This window comes from Mytilus californianus, unplaced genomic scaffold (genome assembly GCF_021869535.1).
Source record: "Mytilus californianus isolate M0D057914Y unplaced genomic scaffold, xbMytCali1.0.p SCAF_12, whole genome shotgun sequence".
NCBI classification, from domain to species: Eukaryota; Metazoa; Mollusca; class Bivalvia; order Mytilida; family Mytilidae; genus Mytilus; species Mytilus californianus.
This window is the reverse complement of record NW_026262604.1, coordinates 6,947,493-6,967,525: the sequence shown is the minus strand read 5'-3', so window position 1 is coordinate 6,967,525 and position 20,033 is coordinate 6,947,493. Positions and strand designations below refer to the sequence as shown.

The 20,033-nt window shown below is 33.9% G+C and overlaps 1 protein-coding gene across 1 annotated transcript; it reads left to right on the top strand.

Annotated features, from left to right (window-relative positions):
- The first annotated feature begins 13,767 nt into the window (after positions 1-13,767).
- Positions 13,768-19,703, top strand: LOC127721289 (tubulin beta chain-like). The gene is made up of 2 exons (XM_052228023.1): positions 13,768-14,596; positions 18,248-19,703. The coding sequence occupies exons 1-2, from the start codon at positions 14,075-14,077 to the stop codon at positions 19,064-19,066; spliced, it is 1,341 nt and encodes a 446-aa protein (XP_052083983.1). The 5' UTR covers positions 13,768-14,074; the 3' UTR covers positions 19,067-19,703.
- Positions 19,704-20,033: the final 330 nt, after the last annotated feature.

The window sequence follows — 20,033 nt, the reverse complement described above, 5'->3', positions numbered from 1 at the left end:
ATCAAATAATTTATCTGAAGAAAAATACCCCATACCTCCCCACCCCTACCCACAAAATGAATCACCGGTGCCTTATATAAAGGGCTTATTGACATTACTGCTTCATTTCGTCTAGTGTCTATTGATCTAACAATTTTGTATTTTGTTTCTTGTAGTTACTATTTACGTGTACATGGGTTACATGTACAAGTTTTTAAAAAGAAAATTGACGGACTATTTTAGAGGAGGCTACAGGTTTACTTCGTTGAGTGGTAATATGCCGGATGCCCGACAATTTACAGTGGAACTGTCGCCTTTTGATGAGGAACAGTTTGGAGTGGCAATCTTTGGAGAGGAACATTGAAAGGGTAAAATTTATTAAATAGTATGAAATCAAATCAGTGATATCTTCAATAATTTTCTTTATCAGTCAAATTAATTAAAAAAAAAAATGAAGTTCCCTATTTCGTCGACAAATACAAAAAGGCTTGTGTTGATTCTGGTATCTATGATGAATTATTTATATAATTATTGACAGGAATCCTTTGTTACACATTGTTGACACCCGGAGGCAATTCATAGCTAACTATTGGATTTTTATTCTTGCTAATTGATGAATGCCGTACAGTGACCCTTTATAGTTGTACATATGCCACATTTTCTTACTTTTTAGATTGTTAAAAACAGCTCTAGGAACCATTCTTCGTTCATTAAGGTCTTCTTCATGACTGTCATTACAGATACGTTCAATTTATAGTAAGAACAGTTTTAACTTTTCTCTTTACACGACTTAAAATATTTGCATAAGCCACATGATTTAAAATGCAATGAAATTTTGAGGTGCATTCGGAACTTATAAATATGCAGTAGGTAATAAGATAGGCGATATGCATAGGCTCGTTTAACCCTGTATTATTTGTGTGTTTATACCGAGTCAAAAGCCTGTAATTCGTTGGTTATTCTTGGTTGTTGGCTGTTATGTTTTGTTTTTCGTTCATTGTTTTTTCTCATAGTTTCTTACATCCGCTTCAACAGTATTCTGGTGGATAGTTGTCTCATTGGCAATCATATCACATCTCCTTATTTTATACTAGTAATATTTTGGACATGGTTTTGTTTGTTTATTGGTTTTGGATTTACTTGTGCCTATTTTCTATTTGAATAGAACTCGCTTTAATATCTCAAAACATCACGCAGTATAAACACATACTAGTATAATACAAGTTTGTATTATTTTGTATGTCAACACATCAACTACGGGTTTCGTACCCTTCCAGAGTACCTGCGATCATCGGTTTTTGGTGGGGTTCATGTTGCTCAGTCGTTAGTTTTCTATGTTGTGTTTTGTGGACTGTTGTTTCTCTTTTTGCCGTTTTTTGTTTATTTGCCATGGTGTTGTCAGTTCGTTTACGACTTATGAGTTTGGTATATCTTCCGCTTCTCTTTCGCATGAATCAATATTGCAACTTTGGGTTCAAGAATATAGTGTGTCTTCCTATGTTGTGATGTTACACTATTGTTTCAGATAAGGGTGAAGGTTGGTACCTATTAAAACGTTTAAACCCGCTGCGTTTGTTTGCACCTGTCCTAAGTCAGGAATCTGATGTTCAGTAGTTGTCGTTTGTTGATGTGGTTCATAAGTGTTTCTTGTTTCTCGTTTTTATATAGATTAGACCGTTGGTTTACCTGTTTGAATGGTTTTACACTATTCATTTTTGGGGCACTTTATAACTTACTGTTCGGTGTGAGCCAAGGCTCCGTGTTGAAGACCGTACTTTGACCGATGATGGTTTACTTTTACAAATTGTGACTTGGATGGAGAGTTGTCTCATTGGCACTCATACCACATCTTCTTAAATCTCTCGTCTGGAAAATTTAACAAATAAGAATTTTTGTATTTGTAAAGATTTGGTTGTATCAATATTTTTTTTGCATTTCATGTGGCTGGCAAGATGTCTGTCCATCTTTTTTTCTATTCTCGTCAGTTAACTTACAGATATGAAAGAATCATATATCGAATGACGGGAAATTTAAGAACATTATCTATTATTTATTTTGATTATCGTTGTCCATATCCTTTAACATTTCCAACTTTAATATAGATATTCAAATTAATAGGTATGAAAGGATGTGGGCCATCATCCACGACACAAAATCAATAATGCACAGCAAAAACCACAAAAAGTTAAACAACAGCGCTTTTATTGCTGTTCTTTATCTTAAAAGTCACGGTGAGGCCTTCAACACGGAGAAAAATCTCTCACCTCGCTGCAAGTTTAACTCAGCTCCTAGAAATGTTTTGAGTTTGTTTTATTTTTATAAACTCTTTGCTTCTTTTTCAGGAACTCAGAGAGAAGAATGAAAAATACTATATACTTAATGGACGAAAACAATTGTTAGAACTTTAGAACTTTTATATATCATTGTGTGTAAATAGGACCATACGTTAATTACTAACTGTTCACTTATATTCTACTAAACTTTTTACAAATACAATTTAAATTTTATATTTTTTATATACGTATTTACTAATTATCTATTTTTCATACATTGTACACCTCTTTTTATAACATATTCAGATTTTTTTCTTTCATACATTTTGCTATTATATGTTGCTTTTTGTGTGAGTGATGACTTATTTATTTTTGACATGGCAATGTTTGTAGGTCTTTGGAGTTGAATATATAGGCTTTTGAATACCTAACTATATAATACAGCACAGTTTACATTGAATAAATTTGTTAAAAGTACTGATAATGATTATATACACGAACAATTCGTTACTGTTTTTGTGTTTTTAATGTTTTGTTATTTGTTTTTGTGCGTTGTATCAATTTGATGAGTCTAGGCCTTTTCATCTGATTTTTATAGTTTGGTCTCATGTTGTGCTGTTACGCCACTGCTCCAGGTTAGTGGAGGGATGGGCCCCGCAAATATGTTTAACCCCGCAAATATGTTTAACCCCGCCCCATTGTGTACGTGCCTGTCCTAAGTCAGTAGGCTGTAGTTCAGTGGTTGTAGTTTGTTGATGTATATCATATTTGTTTTTCGTTTGTTGTTTTGTACATAAATCAGGCCGTTAGTTTTCTTGTCTTGTCATGTCTGGTCCTTTTATAGCTTGCTATGCGGTATTGATTTTGCTCATTGATGAAGGCCGTACGCTGACCTTTAGTGGCTGAAATCTACATTATTTGGTCTCTGGTGGATATTTTATGTTATAAGGGAAATAACTCGAATTATATAATTTTCATTAGAATTTGGCAAACACAGAAATTATTTATTCGTAGTGTCAAGAGAGAGTATGCAAAAGAGTGGAGGGGGTAGGTTCTTATACATTATACAATCACAGCAGTTGTTAAATTCATTGGAAAATTATAGTTGTTATCGTTTAAGTATACACAGCATGTACCAGTTTTACATTTTATCTGCCTATCCTTGACTCTTCACTGCTGTATACTAGGACTACTCAGAACACAGGGAAATAACTTGCGAAAGCAAAAATTGTATTTCTGAAAAGGGCTATATATGGATATAATAATGTAAAAAAATTAGTATTAGTTTTGATACATTATAAAAAAAATTGTATTTTTTTCTTGATGTATTAATTGAATATAACTTTAATTCGCCTCTATTCTGCGATGGTAATTTTAAATTCATTTTCTGTTTATAAAATTGTTTCAACTTTTTCTCATCATGACAGTGGCTGAACTCAGTTTTAAACATACCAGAAGCAAAACATATGTACTGAAAGTCTTGTATACTTTACACTGACAGAATTACTATGATTTCCACTTAGATATCCTGAAATATTCAGTAGAACTGTTAAGAAATATTTGTTGTCAATAGGAATTAATTAGTTTTATGCCAGACACAAAATGGAATTTGATAATGTTATGCAGATGAAAAAATGTTAAATTTTATATTTTATTGGTAAGAAGTGCTTTTTCATATTATAAAGGAAATGTATATATATGTTATTAATAAAAAAAAGATTGTGTCGGTCTAACTTTTTTCTCCTGAATCACCAACAACACTCGTCTAAACTCGGCTGAGACCGTTCTTCCATCTAACATAGGAAAGTAGCAGATTCACTCGAGGATTGCCTGTCACCGACCACTAAGCAGATCTTGTACAACAGTTTACTTAATGTCCAGTAGTAAATATTTCATGTAAATGATTGGAGATGAGTCTATAATTGGTACCTACACTCAATACTCTACACTCGTTATATCCATGTTCAAATATAAAATTGATTGGTTGATCGCTGATGTTTAATGCCGCTTCGTCTATACATTTGTGTATCATGTTGTATTTTTTGTTTGGTGGAGGAAGCGGGAGTGCCAGGAGAGAATCATCGATATTTGGCAAGAAAACTGGAAATTTTATAGTCACTAAAGATCAAAGTCGAACGCACCTTCCACGTGTGGGGTTCGAACTCACAAACCTCATTGTTGACAGGTTAGCGGTTTAGTAAATAAAACACTTAGACCACTCAGCCACCGAGGCCTCCGAATACACTGTCTGCCTATCACATTTATCAATTCAATAACTATATGTACATTTCCGTTTGCTATTTATTTTTGTGAACTATTTTGTACCTTTTTTGTAAAAGTTAACTTCGAAACCAGTCCAACACAAAGTTGACTTCGACCCGGAAAATTCCGATTGAACCAGACCTGTTATAACATTAACTTTTGGTCTGGTCTGCTCCGCTCGAAGTAAGCACGTTACCACGATTGAAAAAATATTGTAAACTATCCTTGTTTTACAGCATGGCTCTCAACAGTAAGTGAAACTCATAACATATAATAAAATATATACATCAATAAAAGAATTGTAGGTCAGAATGACACTTTGATGAGACCGATTGCCGTTTGCTTAACATTCAAAGGCTTAAGTTGATACACATCCAGGAAGATTCTTTTGTAGTCAGTGGAGGATACAAGAGAGGGCGTACGCCCCCCTTTGATCGCTATTGTTTTTAAATCTGTTTTCCGCGATATATTTTTAGAATAAAATCGTCCAAAAAATGTCGCCTCTCTTTGCTAAGCAGTTTATATTCAAAAATCGGAAATTACGCCAACACCCCCATCCCCCTCCCCCCATTCAAATATCCTGGATACGCCTTTGGTAGTTAAATTGAGAATGGAAATGGGGATATGTCAAAGAGACAACAACCCGACCAAAGAGCAGACAACAGCCACAGGCCACCAATGGGCCTTCAACGCAGCGAGAAAATCCCGCACCCGGAGGTGGTCCTCAGCCGGCCCCTAAATAAAATTGTGTACTAGTTCAGTGAAAATGGACGTCACACTAAACTCCAAAACATATAAATGAACTAAAATTAAAAAACATACAAGACTAACAAAGGCCAGAGGCTCCTGACTTGGGACAGGCGCAAAAATGCGGTGGGGTTAAACATGTTTTGTGAGATCTCAACTCTCCCCCTATACGTCTTAGCAATGTTGAATAAAGAAACACATATTAATACGCATGTTAAAACTCAGTTTAAAAGAAGTCTGAGTCCGATGTCAGAATAGGTAACAAAAGAAACCAAGTAAAATGACAATGATACATAAATGAACAAAGGACTACTAGCAGTTACTGACATGCCAGCTCCAGACCTCAATTAAACTGATTGAAAGATTATGTCTTCGTCATATGAAAATCAAGTACAATCCCTCCCGTTAGGGGTTTAGTATCATACCATCATGAAATATATGAGAAGAACATAACCCGTATCATGCCAACAACTGGTTTTAGAATACATGTGTTTATTTCCGATGCAAAGTAGGCTATTATCGTCCTAATTTTGGCTCGAATATTTGACTTTGGACGTTAAAAAATTCTGCAAATTACTTATCGCAATATACAGGGATATGTAATTCTGTGTATCTGATTTATTCGCCAGCCATCAAATCATACGAGTTTACAGTTAAGTACTTTTGATTATTGTTCTAAGGCAGTAACCAGGTTTAAGGAAACTGTTTCGTATTCAAGAGTGATATATTAGGCACAGCAGACAAGTTCAAATTGTTTTTAGAGTTGTCCCTCTTTAACTGTTTTTTTTTCATTCACGTACTTGTCGCAGGCCAAAACACAAAATTGCAAGGGTTTTTACATTATATAACAACAAAAACTTTTATAAAATGTGTCTAGTTATTAATCTACCAAATATTTGCATAGTTACCAAACGTTCTGTACATTTACAGTATATGTCATAGAGGTAGTTAAACAACTAACTACTTGTGTATATATTCTATACTACCTCCCGTAACGATAAGCTGATTTTTATCAGCTATAGTTAGAGGAGGGGACAAGGCGTCGGCGCAATGCTAGGCGGTGTTGACGTAGAAGTGAACATTAAAAGTACAGGTTCCAGCTCTAGTTGAGGAGGAAGTAAAGAATCAGATCTGCTCTAACAGATTTAGGTTGATTTCTATATATGCACTTTCTATGTATATATTTACACACAGCTAAATGCGCCAAAAACGAATTATGTCTTTACAAATGTCTAAATGAGATTTTAGCATAAAATACAACAGGCAATGACTGACGTATGGGATCATGTTTGCTGATTTTATTTTTAGAATGATTTAGTCACATCTATTTATAGAACAATTTGATTTAGTTTTCTTTGTCAGACACTTAGTTTGCAAGGTCGAAAAGGTGAGTGTTCTCCCAAAACATGTTTCAATTATTGGGTCAATTCATATACTACACGTCCTGAACATGCATGAAATATTTGCTACTTGACGTTGAGCAACCAACAATCAATCAATCTAATATTACACATGATCGTCAGTTTGTATAGTATTTATATTGCCAGTTTGTCTTTGTTTTATTTTGCATTGCAGAGTACGATGCAGAAGGGTTTGGATGGGGGAGGGGGGAGGGGGGGGTGTTTACAAAATAGAGAATAATCGGCAAAAAGTGCAGAAGAAAGGGCTGAAAAATAAAGAATATAGAGGGGAAAAAAAGGGAAAAAATTAAGAATAGAGAATAACAGGGTGCTAAAATATAAAGAATAGAGAATAATGGGCAAAAATATAAAGAATAGAGAATAATGGGCAAAATATATAAAGAATAGAGAATAATGGGCAAAAGAGAATAATGGGCAAAATATATAAAGAATAGAGAATAATGGGCAAAAAATGTAAAGGATAGAGAATAATTGGTAAAAAATATAAAGAATATAGAGAATAATGGGCAAAAGAGAATAATGGGCAAAAAATACAAAGAATAGAGAATAATGGGCAAAAGAGAATAATGGGCAAAAAAAATAAAGAATAGAGAATAATGGGCAAAAAATATAAGGGATAGAGAATAATGGGCAAAAAATATAAAGAATAGAGAATAATGGGCAAAAAAATATAAAGAATAGAGAATAATGGGCAAAAAATATAAAGAATAGACAAAAGTGATTTAAAAAAAAATTAAGAATAAAGAAATGAGGGACCCCCCCATTCAGACCATCGTGCAGTATTCGCCAACAGATGGTGGTGGTGAGCAGCATGATTGTCTGTGTTTTACTTATCTCCCGTGTAGTTTGGTGAAGGGGTATTATAACGCAGATCTTGTTTTGGGAATTATCGGATTTTATAGTTTAGTGGTTGCCAAGTAATGTGTTTTACTGCGGTTTGTATTATTTGAGCTGTATTTTCCTTTTACTATCATTAATTTTATAATTACTTATGCTGGTCTTTGGTGTTTCTATAAAGACTTGTGAATTTCTATTGGCTAAGGAGTTGTTTGTTTTTTCTATGACTCGTGGACTGATAAATCTGTCTCAAATGTGATCAATATAGATGACTGTAGGTAACATATTGGGGACAGCACTCGTCATTCTACTATGGCTCGTGGTAGTTGGTGGACTCTTTAATATCTTCTTTCCTCGTTTAATGTCCTTGGCAAGGCAAGACGAAGTTATGACATGAACATACTGAATAAAAGATTGTTTTAAGTGCCAATCTGCCTACGAATCAGGCAGTGGTGAAAACATGACAAACAAAAACCCACTCAGCTTTACATTAATTTATGTTCAGAATGTATACTGGTGCATGAATATAACATTCTTTTCCTTTCACCGTTCTGGTAATTCAAGATATAATTTGGTTGAAATGCACTAGAAATTAACAATTAAGGGGAGATAACTCTGTATTTTGCTTTCATTCTAACCAAAATTTAAGTAAATATTTCTCAAATTACCAGACACGCAGAAACAAAAGACCTAACATTTCTAACTCAGGTTAAGGGTACATTCAAAACAGCGTGGTTATGTCGGTGGGTTTTTTTCGGCCATGTATTGAAATTTTTCTGAATTGCCTGATACTTACAAAGACTGGTACTTAAATTATTTCTCTAAATCGAGAAAAAAAACAATATTATAACAGTAAATTTAAATGTTTTCTTTACTTTTTGAATAATTGCATTATCATATCATTTGCTCTGAGAATCTAGCATTTTTATGTGCTTCAAATTTGTATCTTTAAAATTTACCAAAGATGAAAATGACAAGAAAAACTCTTAGATATAGTTGAACAGTTAGTTGTGAGTTACAATCTTACCTTTGATTACAACCATATTAAACGGATGAGCTCGCCCTCCATCTTAAAGGGAGGAAAGCAACATTCCCCTTAAAAGAAAGAAGAAAAAGCATTATTCATTAAAACAAGACAAGAGAAACAGCCCTCCTCCTTAAAAGAATGAAGGAACCCTCCCCCTTCAAAGGAAGAAATAAAAGACAATAAATCTGATATACACTCATTACTAAGGGAGATACCATTTGATTTTTATGGGGGGGGGGGGGGGGGGGGGCTAGGATGAAATTTGAAAAAAATAGGCAGGACAGGAGTTTTGAGTAAAAAAAAAAGGCAGGATGAGCAACTTGGCAAAAAAAAAAAGTCAGGATGACAATTTAGGTAACAAAAAGTCAGGATAAACTTTTAAAAAAAAGGCTGGACCGAATAGAGTGAAAAATAATAAGGCAGGACAGAGATTACAACTAAAAAAAAATGCAGGACAAAATTTTTCATCCTAGCCCCCCCATAAAAATCCAATGGTAGCTCCCTAATACTAGTATTTAGCCAATCATTTGAAATAAAAAGTTTCGATTGCATGGTCTATATAAATTTCAGACAAGATAACAGATAGTTACTTCATAAATAAATGTCATTGATGACCATATATTGACCTATTAATTGGGGTCTTGATGGGGGTCCTTTATTTCTGTATTCTTTATTTTTTATGCATTATTCTCTGTTTTTAGGGGGTTTCTTTTTATTTTAGCACACCATTATTCTCTATTCTTTATTTTTTCTCATTGTCTTCTATTAAATTTTTGAACATATTTTAAGGTCTGAAAACACACTTGTATCCAAAATTTTTCTGGCAACTGAAAAAAATAACCCCTGGACGAAGAAACTTTATTCTATTTTAAACAATCTAGAATTTTCAAACCTAGCTGGGGGAAACTTTTCTAATAAACAATATCTATCAAGTATTAAACAACGAGTGATTGATCAGTGCACACAGGATCAATCATCAAAAATTTACAATTCATCCAAACTAAAATTTTATCAACAATTTCATAATTCAAATCAGCATAGTTCTTATGTTGATGTTCTAAGTAATAAATTAGAAAGGTCATCTCTGTGTAAAATAAGATTGAGTGCACACAATCTTGCTATAGAAAAAGGGCGACATTTAGGTTTACCCACCAATGAACGAGTTTGTAATGTATGTAAATCGAGTGAGGTAGAAGATGAAAATCACTTTTTACTGGATTGTGAAAAATTTTCTAAATACAGAATAAACTTTAAAACTATTATATTAAATATACTTCCTACAAGTTGTAGTGAGAGTCAGCTAAATATGAAACGTTGCATTAATAGCAACTCTTTAAAAGTCCTGAAAGTGACAAGTCCTGAAAGTGACAAGTTCTTATATACATAAATGTCTGGTATATAGAAATGAGATTTTAGCTTCTTAATTATAACATATTATTTCATTATGCTGTATTCATTGTTATAATGTACTGAAATATGGGCCTTTGCCAATTATTGTAATTGTGTTTGTGCCAATAAAATATTTGTATTTGTATTTTGTATTTTTTCCTATTTTTTATACTTTTGCCCATTAATCTGCACGTTTTGCCAATTATTCTCTAATCTGTAAACACCACCCAGACCCTCATCAATGCTCTTAAATTTCTTTCTTTTGTGTTGTTAGGGATTCTATGACATTGTCTTTCACCCAAAATCCTGTCGTATTCTGTAAATATTTCCTCAACAGCCTTTTTAGCAAAAACTTCCGCAGCGTAAGAATTTTGTAAACAATGAACTGAAGATCAGATAAAGATAAAACTATTGTTTTTAATAGTACCCGTCCGCACTGAGCTTGCAAATTTACACTGTTCGTCCATTTAACTTCTGCAGTTAACACAATAATATGGACTCGGCTAATAATCTATCATAGGAATTTTAAAGGGACAAACAACGTCTGAGTTTGTTTCACACTAAGGCCATTATAAAAAAACCTTTCAGTCCATATCTGTACTATCAGGTTATACAAATATAATGTCCTATTTCTAAACGTATATCTTATTTACTATCTTTACAAATGTTTTCAGATGGCGCAAAACTGCACTTTTAAAAGATTTTTGCAAATTATGAGGTTCAATACAATAAAATGAAAAAGACGGATATTTAAAACAAAACTTAAAATTGGAAGCACATCGGATTACTTTATCATAGGCGGATCTAGGTGGGCCCTGGGTGGGGGGTCCGCCCCCCTTTTGTGGGAAAAATTTGGTTGATTGTATAGGGAATCACTGAAGCATGACTGGAGCCCCCCCCCCCTTTTAGGTCAGTTAGAGGGCCCCCCTTATAAAAAGTTCTGGATCCGCCACTGTGTATGTTCAATAAATGCCTGTCCACGGCAGTAGCCGCTAACACAACAACTGTTGGTATTCCCGGTTTTGACTTTTCGTTTACATATCGAAGTATCACATGTGCGTTTGAAACGATCGGAACATTTTAGGAAAAACGGCAGTACTTTTCCCACATACTAACATTTTCCAATTTGCCACTTTTTATAATAAAAACAAGGACAAGACAGTAATGTGTGATGCTAGTTCTTTATTATTCTGTTGACGTCAAATGGTGGCATGACAATCTGCTAAGTGAGCTTGTTTATAGTATCCATAGCAACAGGCATTTTACAACAAATTTATAAAAATTCGAAGCCTTTTCGAATAATTCTCAAGAAAATATTTTCATGTGTTTGGGTGCTTTATTGTAAACATACACACTGCAGTAATTCATCAATAAATTTCATATATAATTAGATTATATCCATACATTCAATCACAGCCACCAAAGGTCAACGCCTCTCGCCCGAGTATAGGGTTCACAAAAGGCCAACCTAATGCCCGGAAATGACTTCTACTTGTTTCCCTTTGTGCAATAAAAAAAAATATTTTAAAGCAAAATTAAATTCGGAGCGGCATGCGGACCATGAAATTACGGAAGCGGTATTTTTTTGAATTTCTAAAAGTGAATTCCTCCAAAACAGGAGCTTGAAAATCCAATGAGCCAGATATAAAATTGGTATTGCCTTAAGCCAACCGGGTATAGGGATCAAAATCCCGATGATTATGCTCCGTGGGAATCATATCCAGATTGTACTTACAAATTGGACTAAACAATGTGTAATAGCACCTCAGGATTCGGATACCTCCGCGGATTTTGGATGCAAAATATAACAAGTACATTGAACTCTCCAACAAAATGGCAGCGTTTAGTGCGCTGAATAACATTTTTATTTCATTGGTATATGTGAATGTTGGAAACTTTTTTTAATACAGCATTTACATTCTTCTATTTATTTCAAAATTCTATTTGTTTTCATCAACTTTTGGATGATGCCGAGGATTTGGCAAAATATTACTGTGTCAGTGAACATCGAACGAAACATTTTATTTTTAATCTCTTAGAACAGGTCCTTAAACGTAAAATTGGAAGCACATCGGATTACTGGATGTTCAATAACTGCCTGTCCACGGCAGTAGCCGCTGACACAACAACTGTTGGTATTCTATGCAAGCTATGCCTTAAAACTTTTCCAGATGCACAGGTTTGTCTGCACTCGGAGTAAATTTTGAGGTGAAAACGCAGCCATTTTAGCCAAAGGGTCCACATGAACCTTAAAACAGCTCAGTCACACCTTTTTAAAAACAAATACTATCCGTAGTTATTATTATCGACATCCAATCTATCACGTAAAGAACAACTATGGTGTTGGTCCCTTCGTGTACTACTGTAACTGGTATCCGTATTGATTATCATCGACATCCAATCTACCACTTACGCTAACGCTCGTACGTAATCATGAAGAAAGGGATTATCATTCTCTTACATATACTTAAAACCGGTTTTGGTCTCTTCGTGTATTACTAGTAACTGTATTGATTATCATTTACATCCAATCTACCACTTAAAACCGGTTTGGTCCCTTCGTGTTCGAATTTAAATCATACAACCCTACCAGGCAAGAGTAATATACAATAATTATTTTTGAAAACTCAATGCGAACGCGCTGTATACAATAGAGATACAGCTTTCTTAACATCTGGCCAGAGGGTAGAGTGTCACATTGTAAAATGTAAACCTTTGTAGTGGTAGACACGATGAAACAGTTATAATTGGAAATTATAATGAAAGGAAGGCCATGTTAACAGTGAGCTTGCGTAATGAAAGAGGCCGCGATTTTTTTCTCACGAAATATAACCAGTAAAATTTAAACAGTGATAATTGTATAATATAGTACTTTATTTATCATAGAATTTTTTTTTAAAAAGAGTAGAAAATCAGTATAGTTGATAAAAAACAAAAGTACACAAAAATGTATAAAGAATAAAATATGAGATGTTTAAATTTGTACACAACAAGCAACAACTCGAGGTAAAACAATCACATTTAAAATCCATCATACGGTCATAATAATATGCATACTTCAAATAGGGTACATAGTAACCGTTTTAAGAGGGTCAGGATGGGGTCCTTAATTTCTGTATTCTTTAATCTTTTAGACCATTTTTCTCTATTCTTTATATTTTTTACCTTTATTCTGCACATTTTGCCCATCATTTTCATTTCTGTAAACCCCATCCACATCCTCTTTTAAATACGCTTTAAAATTAGAATAAGTACATCGTTACAATGTCCCCTTTCGTATGGCACATGCTTTGTGGACACAACATAATTATGTGTTAAATGTCACTTGATTAATGCTGAGTGGTTTCTTTGAATTTAGCCACATGCAATCATGGGGAATAACTCCAGCCAATACTCAGAACATTTCCATTCAGTTATCTCGGGAGTAAATCTGCTCGAATCACGAAGTATTGACTTTTCATTGTAAAAATACCATCATATTTATATAAGTTGATGTTGATAAAAACCTTTCATATAAATTTTATTACAAAAATCATTACGAATTTTAGTTCTGAATGAGATTGCTTATCGCATTTAACAACATACAACAGACGGACGGACGAACGCGCGGCTGTCATGTATGTCCCTCACTGTGCGTCGCGGAGATGTGAACATTCGAATGCAATTATTCCTAATTCATTTTCTTTTAAAGTCCAATAAAAATAAAGGGTAAAATGCTTCCTAGACAATTCGTATTAACTGCAGCTTTGGGTGCACCCTACAGAGGGTTGTTGCTTTAGGTCGCATTTTTTTCATTTGTACCTAACATCGCATAAATTTCCTGATTCATCTTTGTCATTTTTGTACAAATTCTTCATTTACCGGTAATGAATAATCGGGGCAGACGATGTACGTATCACATCTGGCGCGAGACATAATTCTCACATGCAGCAGACGATTGAAAGCTATAGCTTGTAATATTGGAATGTAATTCAAGAAAAAATGACAGATATTTGCAGATTGTGATTTCTGCACGTGCCAAAATGTAGACTTTTTGTATGATGTAATAAACTCTCTTTGCAACATACTGGTAAGAAAACGTATTCATTTTCAAATTATCCTCCAGAGATTGAAACGTAAACTTTTTAACTTTTTTCAAAATGAGGGAAATTCTGCATTTACAAGTCGGACAGTGTGGGAATCAAATAGGTTCAATTTTCTGGGAAATGATTTCTGGTGAACATGGAATTGATGAGTTCGGACAGTATGTTGGTGACTCAGCTTTACAATTAGAAAGAATTGATGTTTATTATAAGGAAGGATCAAACCGGAATTATGTTCCGAGATCGATTCTTGTTGATTTAGAACCAGGAACACTCGATTATGCCAGATCAAGTGCCTATGGAAAGTTGTTCCGACCGGATAATTTTGTCGCTGGTTATGCTGGAGCCGGAAATAATTGGGCAAAAGGCCATTATACAGAAGGAGCGGAATTGGTAGATAACGTAATGGATGTGATCCGAAAGGAGTCGGAATCCTGTGAATGTCTCCAAGGTTTCCAGCTCTGCCATTCCTTGGGAGGAGGAACCGGATCCGGTATGGGAACTCTGATCATTTCCAAAATTAGAGAAGAATACCCGGATAGAATAATGAATACATTTTCTGTTGTTCCGTCACCGAAGGCAAGCTTAGTGTAATACAAAATAATGGCTTTTGTTTGCTTTTTCTTTTTCTTTTTTTTTTTAAATTTGATTTTGCAATTTCCGCATTAGAATGAAATTAGAACAGTTATACAGTTAATACGCATGAGAAAAAAATCAGAAATGATTGCTTTTGTGCGATTTTTTCCTGTTTTTGCTGTACGCTTAATTGTTACACATTATACATTTATGTTATTCGGTGAAAGGATGAGAAAGTACTATAACAAGCAGTTTCAAACTGTTAAAAGATATACCAGGTATACGAAATCATAATTTAACATTTAAAAAATTAATTATTAGAGTAGCATCTTTTAGATGATGTAACTATCAATCGAAGGTTCATTGATCTGAGAGTTTCAAGTTTATTTTGAAACTTAATTGATTGACAGTTCTTCAAACGCCCGATTTCTAATATTTCAAGTAATTTCAGAAAAAAAAGAAACTTATCTTAACATAAAGTGTTGAAGAGAATATCAAGTAGTATTTATCTTAAAGAGGCAGGAACAATTTCCCCAGTATTTGTTTTTACTCACAGTGACAATATCTTAAAGAGGCAGGAACAATTTCCCCAGTATTTGTTTTTACTCACAGTGTCAATATCTTAAAGAGGCAGGACCAATTTCCCCAGTATTTGTTTTTACTCACAGTGACAATATCTTAAAGAGGCAGGACCAATTTCCCCAGTATTTGTTTTTACTCACAGTGACAATATCTTAAAGAGGCAAGACCAATTTCCCCAGTATTTGTTTTTACTCACAGTGACAATATCTTAAAGAGGCAGGACCAATTTCCCCAGTATTTGTTTTTACTCACAGTGACAATATCTTAAAGAGGCAGGAACAATTCCCCCAGTATTTGTTTTTACTTACAGTGACAATATCTTAAAGAGGCAGGACCAATTCCCCCAGTATTTGTTTTTACTCACAGTGACAATATCTTAAAGAGGCAGGAACAATTTCCCCAGTATTTGTTTTTACTCACAGTGACAATATCTTAAAGAGGCAGGAACAATTTCCCCAGTATTTGTTTTTACTCACAGTGACAATATCTTAAAGAGGCAGGAACAATTTCCCCAGTATTTGTTTTTACTCACAGTGACAATATCTTAAAGAGGCAGGACCAATTTCCCCAGTATTTGTTTTTACTCACAGTGACAATTTCTTAAAGAGGCAGGACCAATTTCCCCAGTATTTGTTTTTACTCACAGTGTCAATATCTTAAAGAGGCAGGACCAATTTCCCCAGTATTTGTTTTTACTCACAGTGTCAATATCTTAAAGAGGCAGGAACAATTTCCCCAGTATTTGTTTTTACTCACAGTGACAATATCTTAAAGAGGCAGGAACAATTTCCCCAGTATTTGTTTTTACTCACAGTGTCAATATCTTAAAGAGGCAGGAACAATTTCCCCAGTATTTGTTTTTACTCACAGTGTCAATATCTTAAAGAGGCAGGAACAATTTCCCCAGTATTTGTTTTTACTCACAGTGTCAATATCTTAAAGAGGCAGGAACAATTTCCCCAGTATTTGTTTTTACTCACAGTGACAATATCTTAAAGAGGCAGGAACAATTTCCCCAGTATTTGTTTTTACTCACAGTGACAATATCTTAAAGAGGCAGGACCAATTTCCCCAGTATTTTTTTTTACTCACAGTGACAATATCTTAAAGAGGCAGGACCAATCTCCCCAGTATTTGTTTTTACTCACAGTGACAATATCTTAAAGAGGCAGGACCAATTTCCCCAGTATTTGTTTTTACTCACAGTGACAATATCTTAAAGAGGCAGGAACAATTTCCCCAGTATTTGTTTTTACTCACAGTGTCAATATCTAAAAGTTTTAAAATCCTACTGGAATTTTAATATAATATAATTTGATATATAATATGCTAAATGAGTCATGTAGTTAAACACATCTTTCAGCAATTTTTCATCAAAACTTTGATTTGTCTTACAAGCTGCTGCTGAATTCGTTGTGATACAAAATTGTAAATTTTACACGTCAAGTTTTTTTTTAAATTTTGCCTCGGAGAACGTATCTGACCAAAGGGAATTAATTTGCTTCCTGAGGACAATATATAGCTTTGTTACTGCAAACATATTTTTTGTTATGAATGATGTCCTTTTTTGAATATTTGAGACAATATGAAACATTTTCTCAAAATCTGTCAAATTGTGATTGGGGCTATCCTCAGACTTACTATATAATTATACAGTGTGCAGAAATAAGCCAAAGTATTGGTAGAATCTTAAAGCTGTGAAAGTATGAATTCAAGTAAAGAGTGGAAGACCTTTTGAAAATGACCCTAGTGTGTAATAAACTTAGGGGTAATTTTCTCTGCCTCTTATATACACACATTTCAAATTGTATTTTTAACGCAGTGTATGTCCGCGTTAATTTATTTCTTACATGAAGGTACATTTATCTAAAACATTATGACAAACGAGACTAAACAGATGTTGTCACAACAAACAACTTAAATTAATAGCTGTAGTTTGTGACAAAGATGTGTATTCATGACAATCATGTTACACTTTAAGATATAAATGGCAAATTTGTTCGTTTGAATCTTGAAAAAAAACTGAACGACAAACACATTCATAAGCACACTATTTCTTTGTTTTATAAGTAAAAAAATATACCGTTGAAAGATTATCATTACAGAGTTGAGTATGACACATAGTACTTGAAAGTAATATTTTTGTCACGAGCTAGTAAATGTATGCTTTTTCATGCGCATTTTTGAAATGGTAAAGGGATTGCCAATGTCGGTCGTTATATTTCGCCGATCACCGTTTGCTCTGCCACAAAAGTGAATAATTTAAGTTAGTTACGGGGCGGATACGTTCATACTCTGGATTGTGTATAGTTTATTTCAAGTCTGTGTTTTCAATTTTGGTTACGGACCTGTGGACATAGGATGTACCGATGTACGTTGAACTGACCTGTCCCGTTACAGTTTCCTAAATCGGCTAGAAAACTAAAAAAAAAAACATGTTGGATCCGTTAACGCAATTGAAATTAATGGACTTTTGCCACCGTGACATTATAACATTAATACAAACGGATACACCTCTTTAACAAATATCATTAACAGTTAATTCTTGAAATACATATCAACACGTCACGTGTAGCGCAATGTTTCGCAATTCATTCTAAATGTTCTTTCGTATTGTATAAGGCTTTTGAACAATTACAGACGACAGGGCAACGACCATTCACTTTTTTTTTTCGGAAGGACAAGTTTTTATTTAAATAAATTGTTTGATTCGAATTTTTTTAAATAAAAAAATTGTGTGTTTCCAATGAGATTTTTAAGGGGGCATTGAGTTTCAAAAATGTTTCTTGTTCCTGTGCGTTATTGTTTTGGTTTTTTTTTATTATAGTTTAAAACAAATGTGTGTTCTTAGATCCACCCAACTACCACACACACAAAATAAGAATGGTCGGTGCCAAAGTACTTCCTGCATCTTACTGTTAGGACGAGTGACTATTATAGCGGATAACAATCTTAAATCGGATAATTATATTCCAGTGGTATACTTATACATCTTTTAAGACTGAATTAAATTTAAGCAGACGAGTTGATAACGAACACTCATAATATTTTTATTTATGTTGTTACTTTCAGGTATCTGATACAGTTGTAGAGCCGTACAACTCTACATTGTCTGTTCATCAGTTAGTTGAAAACACAGATGAGACATACTGCATCGACAACGAGGCTCTTTATGATATATGTTTCAACACGCTTAAATTAAAAACTCCAACATACGGTGACTTAAACCATTTGGTTAGTTTAACGATGTCTGGCGTTACAACATGTTTACGGTTTCCTGGACAACTAAACGCTGATTTAAGAAAACTGGCCGTAAACATGGTACCGTTTCCGCGTCTACATTTCTTTATGCCCGGCTTTGCACCACTGACGTCACGTGCATGCCAAGACTACAGAGCAGTGTCCGTTCAGGAACTAACACAACAAATGTTCGATGCCAAAAATATGATGGCTGCTTGTGATCCGAGACACGGACGATATTTAACTGTTGCTACTATTTTCCGCGGACATATTTCAATGAAAGAAGTTGATGAACAAATGTTAAATGTTCAAAACAAGAACAGTTCGTATTTTGTTGAATGGATTCCACACAACGTGAAAACTGCTGTCTGCGACATTCCTCCGAAGGGAACAAAAATGTCTGGTACATTTATTGGGAACAGCACTGCTATTCAGGAACTTTTCAAGAGGATTTCCGAACAATTTACCGCAATGTTCCGAAGGAAAGCTTTTCTGCATTGGTATACAGGGGAAGGAATGGACGAAATGGAATTTACCGAGGCGGAGTCGAATATGAATGATTTAATTTCCGAATACCAACAGTATCAAGATGCAACGACCGATGATTTTTGTGACGAAATTGAGGAAGAAGAAGAAATTGACGTTGACTGATAACATACTGTAAATTCATAATTTTGCTATGTTTAAGTTATTACAAAATTTGCGACGGGGGACAAGAATTCATACTTTAAATTTCAAAATCTTATTTGTAATATTGTATACAGTATAAACATAAGATGTTTGTTTTTCAATGATTTAACTCTACACCAGAGACCAATTGCAAATGATATAGAAGTTAGAATCTATAAGCAACCGTATGGCCTTCGACAATGAGAAAAACCAGTACCGCATAGCAAGCTACTTTTTCCTGAAATCGAAATGATTAATCTCACATTTTGTGCATTGTTCAAGAATTGCAAACATTTCTGAATTAACAGTATTGTGATTTAAGGACCGTAACAGGTATTTTTTTTATTATTTAAACTTTGGTTGTTGGATGGTTTTTGTTATCATGTTTGAAAAGAAAGATAATTGGAACATCAAGATCTTGTTTTTTTCTACAATTTTATTTACAGAGTGGAAGTGATTAATAGATGGTCATCGAAAACATATAAAAACATTCGTTTGAAAAAAGAACTCACTTTTAAAACCGTTACCTAGTATTGATTTATAAATGCTTTTAAATGATAAGACTTGCTCACAATGAATTGATTGACTAAATTCAAATATTAAAATATATTATAACTTGTTATATCTTATCACTAATCTCTTTTACCTAAAACTGGAACATAAAAACAGGAGATCAAAAGTCTAGATTATATAAATGAAATAAAGCTGTGAACGATAATTTAATATTCGATGGGATATTTTCATAAACATTTCCTGGCTAAAAAGAATATCATTAGTTTTTAATTTCAGCTAAGAATCTGAAAATGGATAGAGTTAGTCGTACAGATAGTTTCCCTGATCATAATTTAGCTCTAGCTTTTTATTGGTTTAAATTGAATATACTAGTAGTCGAAATTTAACGAATTGAATTGATGTAAATCTACCGGTATATATTTCTGTCGTTTTGTGT